Source organism: Rhamphochromis longiceps, linkage group LG12 (assembly GCF_057381845.1).
Source record: "Rhamphochromis longiceps isolate RC_006_pf linkage group LG12, R_longiceps_female_GT1.1, whole genome shotgun sequence".
In the NCBI taxonomy this organism is placed as follows: Eukaryota; Metazoa; Chordata; class Actinopteri; order Cichliformes; family Cichlidae; genus Rhamphochromis; species Rhamphochromis longiceps.
This window is the reverse complement of record NC_140568.1, coordinates 18,068,164-18,087,074: the sequence shown is the minus strand read 5'-3', so window position 1 is coordinate 18,087,074 and position 18,911 is coordinate 18,068,164. Positions and strand designations below refer to the sequence as shown.

The window sequence follows — 18,911 nt, the reverse complement described above, 5'->3', positions numbered from 1 at the left end:
ATGGCGCGATATGGCAGCCTGGCTTCTGTCAGTCTGCCCCAGGGCAGCTGTGGCTACACCTGTAGCTGCCTCCACCAGTGTGTGAATGTGAGAGTGACTGAATAGTGGCATTGTAAAGCGCTTTGGGTGCCTTGAAAAGCGCTATATCAATCCACTCCATTATTATTGTTATTATTAAATCACTTACGAGTTCAATTTGTCAGCAACTTTCTGCCAGCCCTCTCTCCTTGCTTTTGCAGCCTTTGCAGTGTTCCCTTGCGTTTTAATTAAACTCTGAAACTCCTGAAATCCCTCACTCAAGAGTTCTTGCTCTGCTGCCGAAAAATACCGAGCGCTCTCCTTCGACATTTTCGCCGACCAATCAGAGGGTTGCCGATCAATGTTTCTACTATCGATGCGTAGCCCCTTTTACGACACCCAGTGATCTCACATTACTTCATCCAGCTGTACTAATCATCAACAGCAGGTGTGTTCGGAGAACCGGATTAGCGAGCTCACAGTTAGCGCGATGATTTGGTCTTGGATGTGTCATTTGATCTTGGATGTAGTAAGCGACGTACGAAGAACGGGCCCCTGTTGAGAACCTCATGCTTCATCGCTTAGGTCGCCAGGTCAGAGGTTACTGGTGGTCCCATGTACTAGGTTTAAAACACGTGGGGATCAGGCTTATCAGGCACTGGCACCAAGGCTGTGGAACTCCCTGCTGTTGTCTTTACGCTGTCTTGACTCTACTGACTCCTTTAAAAAGCAGCTGAAGACATTTTTATACAAACAAGCTTTTAATGAATTTTTTCACTGTTTTATATTATTTTAGTTGTACTTCTGATTTTATTGTGAAGCACTTTGTGATTTTTATCTGTGAAATGTGCTATATAAATAAATGTTACTTACTTGCATTGTTAATTGCCCTTTCCTTGCCATTTTTGTAGCAACACACTACTCTGTACAATGCTTGTAAACTTGTACAATACTGTTCAACTGATGCTCACAAGGGTGTGTAAGTAATCCAGTAATCTAGAAAAGTTGGAACACCTGTAGGAATTACAGGGAGTGCAGAATTATTAGGCAAATGAGTATTTTGTCCACATCATCCTCTTCATGCATGTTGTCTTACTCCAAGCTGTATAGGCTCGAAAGCCTACTACCAATTAAGCATAATAGGTGATGTGCATCTCTGTAATGAGAAGGGGTGTGGTCTAATGACATCAACACCCTGTATCAGGTGTGCATAATTATTAGGCAACGTCCTTTCCTTTGGCAAAATGGGTCAAAAGAAGGACTTGACAGGCTCAGAAAAGTCAAAAATAGTGAGATATCTTGCAAAGGGATGCAGCAGTCTCAAAATTGCAAAGCTTCTGAAGCGTGATCATCGAACAATCAAGCGTTTCATTCAAAATAGTCGAGAGGGTCGCAAGAAGCGTGTGGAAAAACCAAGGCTCAAAATAACCGCCCATGAACTGATAAAAGTCAAGCGTGCAGCTGCCAAGATGCCACTTGCCACCAGTTTGGCCATATTTCAGAGCTGCAACATCACTGGAGTGCCCAAAAGCACAAGGTGTGCAATACTCAGAGACATGGCCAAGGTAAGAAAGGCTGAAAGACGACCACCACTGAACAAGACACACAAGCTGAAACGTCAAGACCGTGGCTGGATTGGTAAAGGGCAGAGAGCTCCAGCCCGACTCAGATGCCAGCAATGTGGAGGTGGAGTACTGGTTTGGGCTGGTATCATCAAAGATGAGCTTGTGGGGCCTTTTCGGCTTGAGGATGGAGTCAAGCTCAACTCCCAGTCCTACTGCCAGTTTCTGGAAGACACCTTCTTCAAGCAGTGTTACAGGAAGAAGTCTGCATCCTTCAAGAAAAACATGATTTTCATGCAGGACAATGCTCCATCACACGTGTCCAAGTACTCCACAGCGTGGCTGGCAAGAAAGGGTATAACAGAAGAAAAACTAATGACATGGCCACCTTGTTTACCTGATCTGAACCCCATTGAGAACCTTTGCTCCATCATCAAATGTGAGATTTACAAGGAGGGAAAACAGTACACCTCTCTGAACAGTGTCTGGGAGGCTGTGGTTGCTGCTGCACGCAATGTTTATGGTGAACAGATCAAAACACTGACAGAATCCATGGATGGCAGGCTTTTGAGTGTCCTTGCAAAGAAAGGTGGCTATATTGGTCGCTGATTTGTTTTTGTTTTGTTTTTGAATGTCAGAAATGTATATTTGTGAATGTGGAGATGTTATATTGGTTTCACTGGTAAAAATAAATAATTGAAATGGGTATATATTTGTTTTTTGTTAAGTTGCCTAATAATTATGCACAGTAATAGTCACCTGCACACACAGATATCCCCCTAAAATAGCTAAAACTAAAAACAAACTAAAAACTACTTCCAGAAACATTCAGCTTTGATATTAATGAGTTTTTTGGGTTCATTGAGAACATGGTTGTTGTTCAATAATAAAATTATTCCTCAAAAATACAACTTGCCTAATAATTCTGCACTCCCTGTATACTGCAACATGGGAATAGAGCAGCTGTGATAGAATACAGCATGAATCAATGGTACAGAAGTGGGGGAAGCAAGAAGAATGAGTTGAATAAAGTTTGACTTATCTGACTGCTTTGTTTCTGTTAATGTGCCTTATAATCCCGTGCACCTTATGGTCCAAAAAATACCTATTTGACTTATTATTAGGCACGCTGCAGTTTAATGTTAGTGGATATTATACATAGTTATGCTCAGGATATGTCAGCCCATTTCCATTGGAAATGCCTTTTGGTTAAACTTTCAGCAAGGAATTTGCATTTGCATTGTTATATTTTTATATAGCTTTAATGCACATAAAAACAGCTGCTTGTTTAAGTAAAAATAAATTGATGGGGTTTTTTGCGCTAGTAAAGTTATGGAGTTATATTTTATGTTTGTTAACCTATTATAATATATTATAATTCAATTATATCGTCAGTTATATTGTTATCGCAACTTTTCAAATATATATTGTGATAAATATTTTTGGCCATATTGCTCTGCTCTAATACCTGGGATAGGTTCCAATCCCCTCCACAACCCTAATAATAATAAGCCCATGATGGATGAATGCTTTAGTAAACAATTCTGCTAGTCTGTTGCAAATATTGTTATGGACTTGATTATTTTCATAGGCAGGTTTTTTTTTAAATTGCACATGAGCCAGTGGCTACCATCTTTGATCAGGGTACAAAAGTGTTTTTGTTAATTAAGACATTATGTCATAAGAAAAGTCTTATTAACATGTTTACCTGACACTTAAGTATTAATAGAGGAGACTGCTGTCTTACACATTTTTCATCTTCATTCAGAGCCCTCGTGTCTTATGGATGGAGGCATTGTGAGTCTTGATGTGAGCAGTTCTATTAGAATAAAAATGTCTCTTCATAGGATCAGTGACTCTAAACAATTTTTGATTGATTGATTGAATGAGAGTTCTGTAGCAGCTCAGCCACAAGTCACACTAAGCTTATAAGATGTTCTGCTGTGACCAATTGAAGTTTACTTTTAGAAGTGGTGTTTGTTGTTTGGGCTGCCCCTCCTCCCTGCTGTACTCCACTCTGCATACCAAAAATCCACCATTGCTATTCTACATGTCAAGGTTTCAGATTCATGCACACTCTGTAATGTCTTGAAGTTGATTTGAGTCCAGCTGGCAAACTGAAGTAACCGGACACAATTTAAAAAGGGATACACTTGTGTATTTCAAGATCCCACAGTTCACACTGCATGTCTATCCATCCATCCATCCATCCATCCATCCATCCATCTTCTTCCGCTTTATCCAGGGTCGGGTCACAGGGGCAGCAGCCTAAGCAGAGAAGCCCAGACCTCCCTCTCCCCAGCCACCTCCTCCAGCTTATCCGGGGGGAACACCAAGGCGTTCCCAGGCCAGCCAAGAGATATAATCTCTCCAGTGTGTCCTGGGTCTGCCCTGGGGCCTCCTCCCGGTGAGACATGCCAGGAACACCTCACCCAGGAGGCATCCTTGTCAGATCCCCGAACCACCTCAGCTGGCTCCTTTCGATTTGTGGAGGAGCAGCGGCTCTACTCTGAACCCCTCCCGGATAGCTGAACTTCTCACCCTATCTCTAAGGGAGAGGCCAGCCACCCTTCGAAGGAAGCTCATTTCCGCCGCTTGTATCCGTGATATCGTTCTTTCGGTCACTACCCACAGCTCGCGGCCATAGGTGAGGGTAGGGACATAGATCAACCGGTAAATTGAGAGCTTTGCTTTTACACTCAGCTCCCTCTTCACCGCATACTGCAGCCGCAGCACCAATCCGTCTGTCGATCTCCGGCTCCCTTCTCCCATCACTCGCGAACAAGACCCCGACATACTTGAACTCCTCCACTTGGGGCAGGAACTCATCCCCGACCCGTAGTGGGCACTCCACCCTTTTCCGGCTGAGAACCATGGCCTCAGATTTGGAGGTGCTGATCCTCATTCCCGCTGCTTCACACTCAGCTGCGAACCGTTCCAGTGCGAGCTGGAGGCCATCACCCGATGAAGCCAACAGAACCACATCATCCGCAAAAAGCAGATATGAGATTCTGAGGCCACCGAAGTGAAAGCCCTCCGCCACTTGGCTGCGCCTAGAAATCCTGTCCATAAAAATTATGAACAGAATCGGTGACAAAAGGCAGCCCTGGCGGAGCCCATCACCCACCGGGAATGAGTCCGACTTATTGCCGGCAATGCGAATCAAGCTCTTGCAATGGTTGTACAGGGATCGAATGGCCCGTAGCAATGGGCCAGACACCCCATACTCCCGCAGCACCTCCCACAGGACACCCCGAGGGACATGATCGAATGCCTTCTCCAAGTCCACAAAACACATGTAGACTGGTTGAGCAAACTCCCATGCACCCTCAAGTATCCTCGAGAGGATAAAGAGCTGGTCCAGTGTTCCGCGACCAAGACGAAAACCGCATTGTTCCTCCTGTATCTGAGGTTCTACTAGCGGACGAACTCTCCTTTCCAGCACCCTGGCATAGACTTTCCCAGGGAGGCTGAGGAGTGTGATCCCCCTGTAGTTGGAACACACCCTCCGGTCCCCCTTCTTAAAGCTGGGGACCACCACCCCGGTCTGCCAGTCCAGGGATACTTCCACTGATCTCCACGCAACATTGTAGAGGCGTGTCAACCAGGACAGCCCTACAACGTCCAGAGCCTTCAGGAACCCGGGGCGGACCTCATCCACACCAGGGGCTCTGCCACCAAGGAGTTGTTTAACTGCCTCAGTGACCTCGCCCCCCGGAAATTGGCATTCCCTGCACACCCTCACTACGCGTTTAGGTGCACCGGGTCTGTCAGGTGTCCTACCCCGCCACCTGATCCAATTCACCACCAGGTGGTGATCAGTTGACAGCTCAGCCCTTCTCTTTGTCTGAGTGTCCAGAACTTCTGGTCGCAGGTCTGGTGATACAATTACAAAATCGATCATCGACCTGCGACCTAGAGCGTCCTGGTGCCACGTGCACTTATGGACACTCTTATGTTCGAACAAGGTGTTCGTTATGGCCAAACTGTGATTTGCACAGAAGTCCAATAACAAAACACTGCTCAGGTTCAGATCAGGGAGGCCGTTCCTCCCAGTCACGCCCCTCCAGGTCTTGCTGTCGTTACCCACGTGAGCATTGAAGTCTCCCAGTAGGACAACAGAGTCTCCAGGTGGAGGACCTTCCAGCACCCCACTTAAGGACTCTAAGAAGGCTGGGTACTCTGAACTGCCACTTGGCGCATAAGTGCAGATGACAGTCAGGACTCGTTCCCCGACCCTAAGGCGCAGGGATAAACCCTCTCATCCACCGGGAAGAACCCCAACGTACCGGCAGCAAGCCGAGGGAATATTAGAATACCCACCCCAGCCCGCCGCCTCTCACCAGGGGCAACTCCAGACTGAGACAGAGTCCAGAGTCAGACAGAGACAGAGTCCTGGCAATTGGGACATTCCATGTCCCAATTACCAGTCTTGGTAGCCGGGGATCAGTCCGCCAGGGCCTCCGCTCCTGCGGGAGGATGGGCCCATGCCCCCTTTTCGGGCTGTGCCCCATGGACTAAGGCCCAGCCACCAGACGCTCGCCCTCGGGCACCCTCCCCAGGCAGGGTAAACTGTTCCCTCCATGTTTTTCTCATAAGGGTCTTCTGAATTGCTCTTTGTCTGGTCCCTCACCCAGGACCAATTTGCTATGGGAGACCCTACCAGGGGGCAAAAGCCCCCAGACAACATAGCCCCTGGGATCCCTGGGACACGCAAACCCCTCCACCACGATAAGGTAGCGATTCACTGAAGTAACTGGACACAGTTTAATTCATCGTATTTCAAGATCCCACAGTTCACACTTCATGTCAGGTTAAAAGAAGTCTGTAGATGTCTGTGATCACACTGTATTGCGACATAAATCAGTACAAGGGCATGACACCTTTTCTAAAGCTTTGTGTGCCCCAGAAGCACAATACAAGCCATAATTGTGAATTGGAAGAAGGGAACATATGCACTTTTCATAAATTTCCAGTTAAATAACTAGACAACATGGGTTTTGGTCAGTGAGTTTAAAGAACATCCCACTGCTAAATTATACCAGCTTTTTTTGTGATGGTACCATACCAAAACAAGGCTATAAACTATACAGCTTAATGTTATTGTTGAATCCATGCTGTTATTGTGTGTAGGATCCTGGCCACTGTGGGGGCTGACTTTGATCTGAGAACATTGAGGGCGGTGAGAGTGCTGCGACCACTCAAACTTGTCTCCGGGATTCCAAGTAAGTCCACTTCACATTTTAATACATGTGCTGTCTGTGCTAATGGTCATGATGTGGTTAGCATGTTACAGCATTATAATAGCTTAACAAACAAACAACTACTATACTGCAAAAACATCTGTTCTGAAGATAAATTGCAAAATTTCACAGCTTTTTAATTTTAGTGGTGTATACCTTAAGCCAGTGTACTATACAGTGTATAGGAGTACTGTGCTACAGTGTATATGAGCATTTCTATACAGTATATTGAAGTACATCCATACAGTTTATAGGAGTGCACTTTTAGTGCCAAGAGCCGCACTCAAGAAAAACATCTGGCGTAAAAATAGGAGGGGGTCCACTTTCCCTCTTGGGGGAATACTCCCATAGGTTTTAAATCTGGGACTCTCCACCATTTGACCCTAGAACTTATGAATCTTCTCGGATGACAGGTGAAACGTCTTCCTTAGATTAACAAGTAAATATTTTTCCTTAGCACTACAGTTCCTCTGCATCTTTTGGACAGAGGCAAAATGACAAGGAGACTTGGTTGTAAAAGAAAAATTCAAAGGATATTGTAAATATCTAAGGAGCTTGGAAAGAAAAATGACTGGAGTTCTTTATGTTTCTCAAAGACTTTTCAATAGCAATCACGTGATCAACAGTGGGTCCACGACCCTCTTAAGGGACAACTTCCACTAGGGCTTGAATACCTGCGACTCTTCATCATTTGGTCTTAGAACTGAAGAAGCTTATCGGGTGAGAGGTGAAACGTCTTCAAGAAACTTAAAGAAGTCCAGTCACTTTTCTTTCCATGCTCCTTAGATTATCATGACTGAATGACTGAGAACATACACAGAATTACTGCAAATATATTTTGATAGCATTATGGTATGCTTGTATGTTACATTACATATGCAATCAATCATGGCTATGGCTAATCTTACTTCTCTTGCTTTGCCTCAGGTCTTCAGGTGGTTTTAAAGTCCATCATGAAAGCTATGGTACCACTGTTGCAGATTGGCCTGCTGCTCTTCTTTGCCATCCTCATGTTTGCCATCATCGGCCTTGACTTCTACATGGGGAAATTTCATCGCACCTGTTTCCGGATTAACACAAGTGAGCAAATGTTATAGAACCTTAACCATTCCTATGTGTTTTTTAATGAAGATAAGGGGTTGAGTGACACATTTTGAATTCCCCCCATATAAACAAAAATATGATTGTAATAGAAATTATGCAGTGAAGCAAGCTCCAACAGGAGAACGAACAATTAATTGTAAAATATGTTCCCTGTGATGTGTGTGATATTCTTTTATATCATCAGTCAGACTTTCTCTTACATAAATTTAAAGAATAAAATCCAAATAATCACATTGTCCATCAGAATCTGTGAGCTGTCGGCTTTCAACCCCGACCGCATGTCTGTGTACGTGCTGCCGGGTGAGAAAGCCAACATCTCACTGATTCTGATGTGTTTGTCCGTGCTTTGTGTTTATGTCTTTTTGCGGAATCCGTTTACCTGCTCTCGTTTGCTGTTTTAGCTGTTTGGTGGTTGTTGAAATTGTTTTGTGAGGTTTAGCCTGAGATTCTGGCGTTTCTGGTAAAACACATTTATATTTAAAAATTGATTCAGGATTTTAATGAATCGATATTGCTTTATTAAAGCTAAAATCGATTTTAATCAATAAATTGATTATTGAAACCCACCCCCTATATTTAAACCTTTTGTTTTCTTCTCCCCAGCCTCACAATCTCCCTCATACCCAGCTGTGTGGTCCCCTGTGTGCCTCTTCGTTTAGAGTTATTCATGTCCCAGTATATTCTTTTCCTTGTGTCAGCAATAAAGCAGTTTTGGAGTTACTTTCCACGTCTTGGAGTCTGCATTTGGGTCCACATCCTGCATGCCACACAGCGTACTGTGACAATTTCTAAAAAAATACCTTAGTCTGTCAATGTGTGTCTTTGTGGTTACAGGTGAGCAGACTGCAGATTTCCCCTGTGGCTATGAAGCTCCAGCAAGGACCTGTGCCAACGGCACTGTCTGTAGGGAGTATTGGATTGGACCCAATTTTGGCATTACCAATTTTGACAACATCCTCTTCGCTGTTCTCACCGTTTTCCAGTGTATTACAATGGAGGGATGGGTGGATATCCTCTACAATGTGAGTCCAGTTGTGGGGACATAAAAAAAGATCTTTGGCCATATATTTTGTTGGTTTACCTCAGGGCAGCAGTATCATAATTTTATTGTGTTAAAAAACATATGTACATGTGTATACAATACAGGGTATTATATCAGCGTCAGAATAGGCATTCACTGATTACTACACAGCACTAAAAAAAAGCCCACAATAAGTGTTACTTGAGAAAAAATGTTCCCATGCAATCTGGGGCTATAATTATATTTCACATAATTCTTACACGATAAAACACAGTGAGCTATGTTTTGTTTGGCAAACACTAAAAAAGCATCACATGCAGTATGATATATAGGTATAGAAATTGATAAGAATTTAGTGATTCCGATTCCATTATCGATATCATGTACTGACTGATTCCGTATCAATTTTCTTGTCGATTCTCATTGGGTTCTGATTGGCTCCACTTTGAGAGTCACCAGTTTATTTAGAAGTAAAACATGAATATATCTAAAGTAATGTGACTTTGGTAGATCATGTTTTTCACAAAGGAATTTAAATGACAAAACCATCTTTATTAAAGAGATCGCTAAAATAAATCAGTCCTTTTTTATTCCAATCCATAAATGTCTGGGATGGCACAAAAAGATGATTAGATGTTACTGGAGAGAAATTAAATATCCAAATTAAAGTACTTTCCAAATTGGCGCCAAATCTTTATAAAATTTTGGACCACCAGGCACACCAATATTTAGCTGAAGAGGGGCAGTCAAAATTGAAATAGGTGAACTGTTGTTTTTGGTTCCATATTTACCCAGACAGGTCCCTCTTTATCTGCAAACCTGGTAATCCATTATGTTAACTTAAAAATATAAACTGCCCAACAATAGAATACACAATTAGGCAAACCTAATCCTCTCCAAACATGACTTCTTTATTCGTGCAGGTTTTTTATTCCATGTAAATAAAAGAAATATTGCAATCTAACTGGAAGAAAAATAGGAATCATTTTATATAAATACAGAAACCTGGGCATTATAGTCATTTTTACTGTGTTTATCCATCCTGCTAAGGACAATAGCAATTTTGACCACCTATCCAGGTCATTTTTGGTTCCTCCTAAGTAGGGCAGGACAATATGCCCAAAAATATTTATCACGATATATATTTGATAATTTGCGATAATGATATAACTGACTATATAATTGACGCGAGACAATATACTTTACAACTCCACAACTTTATTAGTGCAAAAAAACTTCATCAATGTATTTTCACTTAAAGAAGCAGCTGTTTTTTATGTGCCTTAAAGCTATATAAAAATGTAACAGTGAAAATGCAAATTCCTTGCTGACAGTTTAACCAAAAGGCATCTCCAGTGGAAATGGGCTGACATATCCTGAGCATAACCATGTATAATATCAACAATACTTAAAAGAGGTTATACACACACAAAGCTGTAATATTATGTTGAAGCACAATACGTATTACTCCGCGAAGCTCCCAACTACGGTAGACGTAATGCTTTGACAATCCATCAAGCGGTGCGGCTTTGTAGCTTAGCAGGGTCGTACGAAAACATTTTTTGACAGATTTTTGAGTGCCGTGTACCAGATAAAATCGGTTCTGTAATAGCGCTAATAACAACGGCCAGCTTGCATGCTCTACCAAAAAATGTGCTTTGATGTGTATCTGACGGATGAAAGCCAAACCAGTTCCATACCACTGAAGTTGCACCATTTTTACAAACCAATTCTGGTTCATCTGTTTCATTCAACAATCTGCTTTCCCCCTTCTCATTCTCTGTCGCCGCCATGCTTTTTCCGCCATGTGCGTATGAAAACAAAGTCTTTTACCTAGTCTTTTACATATTCTATTGCGATATTTCATTTTCTTATCATTGCCTAACATTATACCGGTATTACCATGAACTGTATGATATGGCCCAGCCTTACTCCTACAATAGACTTGTAATTGTATGGATGCATAGAGATGATTGAACCAGTTATTTCTAATCCCTGGGAGGTAAATTTATCCTTTTTCAATTTTAAAGGGCAAATTTCTATAGTTGATTTACCTTGCTAAATTATTTATTTTGAAACAGATAAAGAAGTAGGACATGCCACTAATTGGATCTAATATTAGCAGAAGTAGATCATCTGTATAAAGCAGAATTTTGTGGTTTACCTTGACCCTGGACAGTAGTCTTAATCCTACTGTCTGATCTAATAGCGATTGCCAATGGCTTGATTACAAACAGATAAGGAGCACGGCAACAGCCTTGCATTGTACTGATGCAGCCATAGGTACTGAGTATAAAACTGTAATCCAGCTATCAAATTTTGGCCCCAATCTAAAATGTTTTAGAAGTATAAATACGTAAGTCCATTCTATTTTGTGAATGCCTTTTCAGCATCAACACTTAGAACAACTTCAGACTGTGTTGCTGAGTGAGGGGAGGAACTGAACTACACTGAACAGGGTCCTTATCTTTTTTAAGTATGACTGAGATTATGGCCTGAATAAGTGTTTTTGACTACTTTCCGTTTTCCAGGGATTCATTATACACCGTAAAAAAAAAAATCCTAAAAAAACCAGTAATTTCTGGGAAGTGGGGCGCTAAAATAATACCAGAAAATAACAGAAAATAACTTTTTCATGAAAATACGGTTATTTCCAATAATTACAATACAGTTTGTTGCCCTAATTTTACATGCGATTTTGCCCCTTTTCAAGTGCTTTTAAACATTAAATTAGGAACATTTTAATGTGATTAAACAATGAACTTACCTATAAACAAGGTCAATGAATGCGGCAATATGAATAATAATACTTAAATGTACAGAAATATACAGTTAACAGTTGGTTTAAATAATAATGGATTGCATTCATATAGCGCTTTTTGAGACCCTCAAAGCGCTTTACAATTCCACTTTATAATTCCCCTCTGACCATCACCAGTAGGTGGTAGGTGAAGTGTCTTGCCCAAGGAGACAACGACCGCGAGTGTCCGAGCCGGGGCTTGAACTGGCAACCTTCTGATTACAAGGCAAACTGCCAACTCTTGAGCCACAATCACCCTAAATAACAAGAATAATAATAATTATTTGATGTAAAAAAAAAGTTTATAAGAATCATTTTATATATTTTTCTCCATAGCATTACATTTGAATTTAACAGTTCAATCTTTCAAATAATGGAATAATGAAATTATGATACATTTGTGAATGTATTTTAACAAACTAAATATGCATATGTACAGACAAATACATTTTAAAAACAAGAAAATTATGTTCACAGTCTATTTATGTAAATTTAATGATATTCCAGAAGAACAGTACAGAACTGTAAAATACACAGTAAAATACTTTTATATTACAATTGTTTTTACAGTGTAAACTGATTTCAAAACAGGTGCGAGCTTTAAGGGTATTCCCTGTAAAACTCGATGGGAAATCATTATGTGCCTGGTGCACTGCCTGTTCGAGATAGCTTAATAGGATTACTTATTTCCTCAAGTGACAGTGGCTGCTTTAAGGATGACTGAGCCTCTAGAGAGATTTTTGAATATCCAGAGAGTTGAGAAATAGGTCTGTTTCTGATGCATTACCCTCTACTTCTGATTGGTATAGGTTAGAATAATATTGTTTAAACCAATCATTAATGTCGTGATAGTTGTATGATATTAAGCCAGGATCCATTTCACTTCCTGTAATCATTTGCCCGGCTGACTTTTTTTTTAAAACCGAAGAACAAGAAGCCTACCTGCTTTATCTCCATGTTCACAATAAATCTGTCTGGATTTTAGTATATATTTTTTTCACCTTCTCCATCATAAGAATATTTCGTTCCATTTGTAGTAATAATTTTTCGTTGAACAGATCTGGTGTGGGTGAACCTCATGTCACCTATGGACATCTCCCATGTTCCTCACCAGCGTTTTAACATCCTCAGAGTGTACTTTATTCTTATATGCTACATAACTGATAATTTGCTCCTAATGTAAACCTTCATAGACTCCCACAGAATGTCCCTCGGCAGCTCCTTGATTTCATTAGTTTTCAAGATGAAATGTTTTGAATTATTTACATAGAAGTAGCTGAGGTTCCACGTTATCTGTAAAAATAAAATGGAATAAGTGGAAGTAGTTCCACGTGTGTGTGTGTGTGTGTGTGTGTGTGTGTGTGTGTGTGTGTGTGTGTGTGTGTGTGTGTGTGTGTGTGTGTGTGTGTGTGTGTGTGTCATTATTCATTGCAGGTTGGATATTGAATAAGTTACTGCTACTAATATAATACAAATACCTTTATTGATGGATAATGTATCTATCAACTTTAAACTGAAAAAGATTAGATTTGTCACGGCGAGTTGAGTGAGCCGTGTGGAAGAAAGAAAAGGAGGATCCAAATGCAGGCACTTGTAAAGGTGTGAGGGTGGTTTATTAAACACAAAATAAAAATAGGCAAACGGCAAAAGGAACAGAAGGCTATCTAAACTGAAAACAACTAAACTAGTGAACACAAACCAGGACATGAACATGAAGGAGGATACACAGCGGAGAATGACGACGGATGACAGCAGGGATAACACACAGAAGGAGCACGGTGGATACACAGACGGACCAGCAACTACAATAACAGAGGACGCGACTTAAATACACACAGAGAAACACAGGGAGATTACACACAGGTGGTGGAGTAATTAACGGGATGAGACAAGAGGTAAAACTAAACACATTCACAAGAGACGCAGACCTTCACAATAAAACAGGAAACAAGACCTCACTACACAAAGACGCCGACTTGACACTGAGAGACAGACTGAATATAACACATGGAACCTAAATGCTAAACATGAGACACAAATCCTGAAACACAAATAAACAGAAACATGGAACTCTAACAATAACAATCACCGTAGCCTCAGAGAACAAAACAATCATTCAAAAATAAACCAAAACATAATAATGGATTGGATTTATATAGCGCTTTTCAAGGCACCCAAAGCGCTTTACAATACCACTATTCATTCACTCTCACATTCATACACTGGTGGAGGCAAGCTACAGTTGTAGCCACAGCTGCCCTGGGGCAGACTGACAGAAGCGAGGCTGCCATATCACGCCATCGGCCCCTCTGGCCAACACCAGTAGGCAAGTAGGGTAAAGTGTCTTGCCCAAGGACACAACGACCAGGACAGAGAGCCCAGGGATCGAACCGGCGACCTTCCGGTTACAGATGCGATTCCCAACCCCCTGAGCCACGGTCGCCCCATAAGAACACAAAACGCAGGGTCGAAACTGACCCAGAACCGTGGCAAGATTGGTGTATGGCTGTAGTCACTGTGATTGTCTGCTTTCTGTATTAAAGTGGACCAACTGTATGGCTGACGGGCCACATGTAGGTCTTTGGTTCTCTCTGAACAACTTGCATGTAAGTAATTAAGTATACATCTTAGAGTTTGTTGCAGTTTAGCCACTAAACAGTCCCCATCAGAAAAGGGTCTTTTTTGTATTTTTTGGAGGGAACTCACAGTACTCACAGTATGCCGCCAGCTGCTTAGACCTCTTCTCTCCAGCCCCGGTGCCTACTGAAATAGGGAAGGCATGATTAGATGATGTTCACCTCCTCTGACAGCAGCCTCCCACTGACACCACACCTTGAATCCACTGCTCCACCACTCCTCTGCAACTAAGCCACACCCCATCACAGCTATCCCCCCAAAATGTGAGCTCACATTAAAAAACAAATTGAAAAAAATAACAAAATAAAATGTGAAAAAGTTTACCCAACAGCAACTGAAGTAATTGTTTTCTAGATTATATTATCAGTTGTGGAAAATTATGACCTCTTGTTCTATAGAATCTTTCTTCAGTTCTTTGAATGTTGCGAGTATTTGGTGATACAAAACAATGTAACAGCATTTCAATCTGGTTAAGGGAATGAATTGCAACACCTTGATTATTTTCTTTTCTAGCAATTGTGTTATAGGTTTGCTGGTGTCCTTGGGATCTTTAATCTCTTGCTTGACTCAATTTTTCCCAAATATCCTCACATTTGAATAGCTTGGTATACAGAAGATGCAAGCAGTGCTAGCCAATAGATTCTCCTTCAAAGAAAAAGTTTAGCCTTTCTTCTTAGTTATAAACTTCTACACCTCATAATTGTAGTTCATTGAAGAAAGAGTCAGGACAAAAAGTCACTTGTTAAGAAAAAAAAAATACTAAAACAGTTTAATTACTAATGTAGTTTCTAACAGGGAAAGGGAGTGATTCTGGACATGCGCATTTTAAAAAAAACAATTTAGTTTTTAAATGTGGAAAAGGCCTAAGACTGTGATCCTATACACCACGGGTGTCAAGCTCCAGTCCTCAAGGGCCAGTGTCCTTACTTCTGGTTTTATGTATTTGTCATTTATTTGTCATTTTCGTATTTTCTACTGAGTAGGGTGTTTTCTTCAGTATACTTGCACAGGCAAGTAATTCTATCCATTTGACAAGTAATTCAAAACTACAAGTCCTCTGAGATGACCGCGACGCCACACTGCCCCTTTGTTTACAGTCGAGATCAGCTACTGGGACTTCGGCAGTTTAGCCACACTGGCGTCCCCACTGGCGTCCCCGCTGGCGTCCCCGCGGTGATCAAAAGGATTTACCACGGCTGCAGAGCCGAGAAGGCACGACAACTGAAGAGAAAAAGATTTCGTCCTGCTCTCCCGTCAGTAGTGACTGGTAACGTCAGACCGATTGCTAAATAAAATGGACAAGCTCGTGACGCTAACGAGGACGAAGAAACTTTTCTGAGAATGCAGTGTTGTGTTTTTCACAGAGACATGGCTGCTAACACGCTGCAGGCTTATGACATCATCAGCTCTGCGACAGCAGACCTTCTGAATCGAAGCCCCTCCGTGTTTGTGGCTGTAATGGGCAATTTCAACCACACTAACCTCTCCACTTTTTTACCTACATTCAAGTATTATGTGGACTGCAAAATCAAACACTAGACCTGTTTTATACCAATGCTACTGAGGCATTCACCTCCATCCCTCTCCCTCCTCTAGGCAGGCCTTATCACAACCTTGTCTACCTCCAGCCCCTTTACAAACCTGCCATTTAGAGACAACCTCCAGCCATAAAAACTGTTAGACTTTTTAGGGATGCTTTGAGTCAACAGACTGGGATTTTCTTTATGACTTTCATGGGGACAATATAGCTAATCTCACAGGCTGTGTTACAGATTATATTAATTTCTGTGTAGACAAGGTGGTTCCCAAAAAAACCATTTGCTGCTTCTCCAACAATAATCCCTGGGTAACCAAAGACATCAAAGCTACACTAAACAAGAAAAAGAGAGCTGTTAGAAACGGGGACAAAGAACAGTTGAACCTGGTGCAGAAGGAGCTGAAAGCCAAGAGTGCTGAGGGAAAGGAGTCCTACAGAAGGAAGCTGGAAAGCAAACTCCAAGAAAACAACACCAGGGAGGTGTGGAATGGAATGCGGGCCATTACTGGCCAGAGACAAAAGACAGGTGTGGGAATGGAGGGGGACGTTGAATGCACATTCAACAACAACCTAAGTCTGCACTTCAATAGGTTTGATTGCCCTGCGTCTCCTGTCTCCACTCCTAGCTCTTCCCATATTTTCCTCCCCCCTCTCCTCCCCCCTCAGCCTGTCTCACTCTGTCCCTTTCAGCAGATGACATCAAAAGAGAACTGGGCAGACTCCAGTCCAGTAAAGCTGCAGGCCCTGATGGTGTCAGTCCCAAGGTGCTGTGCGTGGAGTTCTACATCGGATCTTCAACATGAGTCTGAACCTGCAGAGGTTTCCATCACTCTGGAAGACATCCTGCCTGGTCCCTGTCCCCAAAAAGATCAATCTGTCGACCCTCAGTGACTGCAGGCCAGTGGCTCAGACTTCACATGTTATGAAGATGCTGGAGAGACTCATCCTGCGTCCGCTGGTGCAGCCTTGGCTGGACCCCTGCATTTTGCTTATCGACCCCGTATCGGTGTGGAAGATGCCATCATCTACCTGCTGGACCATGCTTATTCTCATCTGGACATTGTTGGGAGCACTGTGAGGGTCATGTTCTTTGACTTCTCTAGTGCTTTTAACACAATCAGACCATCACTGCTGGGGAATTCGCTCACAGAAATGCAGGTGGATGCCCCACTGGTAGCTTGGATCACAGACTATTTAACAAGTCTGTTAAATAGGGTGAAGAGCTGCTGGTCGGATAACATCCTGAGCAGCATGGGGGTGCCAGAGGGGAAGGTCCTGTCACCCTTCCTTTTCACCCTCTACACATCTGACTTCAGGTACAAGTCTCAGTCATGTCATCTGCAGAAATTCTCGGATGACTCTGGGCTGTATCAGGGACGTACAGGAGGAGGAATACAGGAATGTGGCGGACAGGTTTGTTGAGTGGTGTGAGCTATCTACAAACTATCTACAACATAACATCATAAAAACAAAGGAACTGATCATGGACTTTAGGAAGCCTGCTCCTCCTCCTACCCCTGTTCCCCATCAAAGGGGCTGAGGTCGTGGAAGACTACCGGTACCTGGGGATACACATTGACTGTAAACTGGACTGGTCCAAGAACACTGAATCGGCTGAGTCGGCTTTTCCTACTGAAGCGCCTCAGGTCCTTTAATGTCTGTAGGAAAATGACCATGTTCAATCACTCTGTGGTTGAGAGTGCTGTGTTCTTTGCGGCTGTGTGCTGAGGCAGTGGGGTGAAGACAGCTGATGCCAACAGGCTGAACAAGCTGGTTAAAAAGGCTGGTTCTGTCCTGGGTGTCAGACTGGAAATCCTGGTGGATTGTCTGAGAGGACAATGCTAAAAAAGCTCCTCAGTATCATGAACAACTCTTCTCACCCCATGTACGCCTCGATTATCAGAGCACACGCAGCAAAAGACTCATCTCCCCAAAATGCAGAACTGACCACCACAGGAAATCCTTCCTACCTGTGGCAATAACACTGTACAACTCCTCACTCTATAGATGACCTTTAGGATTAATATTAATGTAACTTTGTTTTATTTTTTCTCCCAGTATATGCTGCTACACTACTTTTTTAAATTCTTTTTTTTTGGTATTCATTTTGCACAAGTACTGCATGGCGCTGTGGTAGCTGTTTCAGTTCAGGGTCCCTCTCACTCTGTACAAGTCACCGACCCCAGACCATCACACTTCCTCCTCCATGTCTGACAGTTGACGCCACACACTGTGGCACCTACTCAAAGACATACAAAGTGATGAACTGAAGACTTCAAATTTTGATTCATCAGTCCACAATGCCTTCTTCCAGTCTTCAGTAGTCCAGTGGCAGTGTTTCATGGCTCAGGGAAGTCTGTTTGTCTTATGCTTAGCAATGGCTTTCTTGCTGCATCTCATCCTGTCAAACCTGAAAGTTGAAACTAAGACTTACTTACTATGACCACTATCGAGCTGTGCTTGAAGCCGTTGTCCTGTGAGCCACCTGTCACGCAAGTTGTTGACTCTCAGAAACTTGTCCTCTGATTCAGTTGTGGCTTTGGGTATCCCTGACCTGTTCCTGTCAGAGTTTGTTTCTGAGTGCCTTTTGATGGTGAAGGAAACTGTACTCACTGACACCTTGACATTCTTTGCAATTTCTCTGTAGGAAAGATGTCATGGGTTACTCTCAGGATCTACACGCAGAGGACTGGAACAATGGGGCTTAACTTGTGAGACATGAAACACATTATGGATATGCATGGTCCTGGGGAGCTTGAGGTGCACAGAAACGGGATAAACAATGGAGTCTACTTTGAATGGTCCAATAAAGGTGGGGGAACGTTTTTGTGATTCAGTCCTGAGAGGTACATACCGAGTCGAGAGCCAAACCTTCTGTCCAGAGGAGTATGCCGGGGCGGGGGTCCAGTGGCGATCCGCCAGCTGTTTGTTTCTGTCTGCAGTGCAAAGAAGGGCAGCTCTAGTGGCCCGCCTTGCACGCCGACATCGC

General features: G+C 42.6%; 1 protein-coding gene across 1 annotated transcript in view; it reads left to right on the top strand.

The window, feature by feature from the left end:
- The window catches only part of LOC146657141 (voltage-dependent N-type calcium channel subunit alpha-1B-like), a 342,261-nt gene that overhangs the window by 55,312 nt on the left and 268,038 nt on the right, over positions 1–18,911 (top strand). Inside the window, exons 4-6 of the mRNA XM_085424990.1 lie at positions 6,714–6,805; positions 7,751–7,903; positions 8,762–8,949. Of these exons, the coding sequence (XP_085281116.1) occupies positions 6,714–6,805; positions 7,751–7,903; positions 8,762–8,949 (433 nt within the window). The remainder of the gene's footprint in view (positions 1–6,713; positions 6,806–7,750; positions 7,904–8,761; positions 8,950–18,911) is intronic.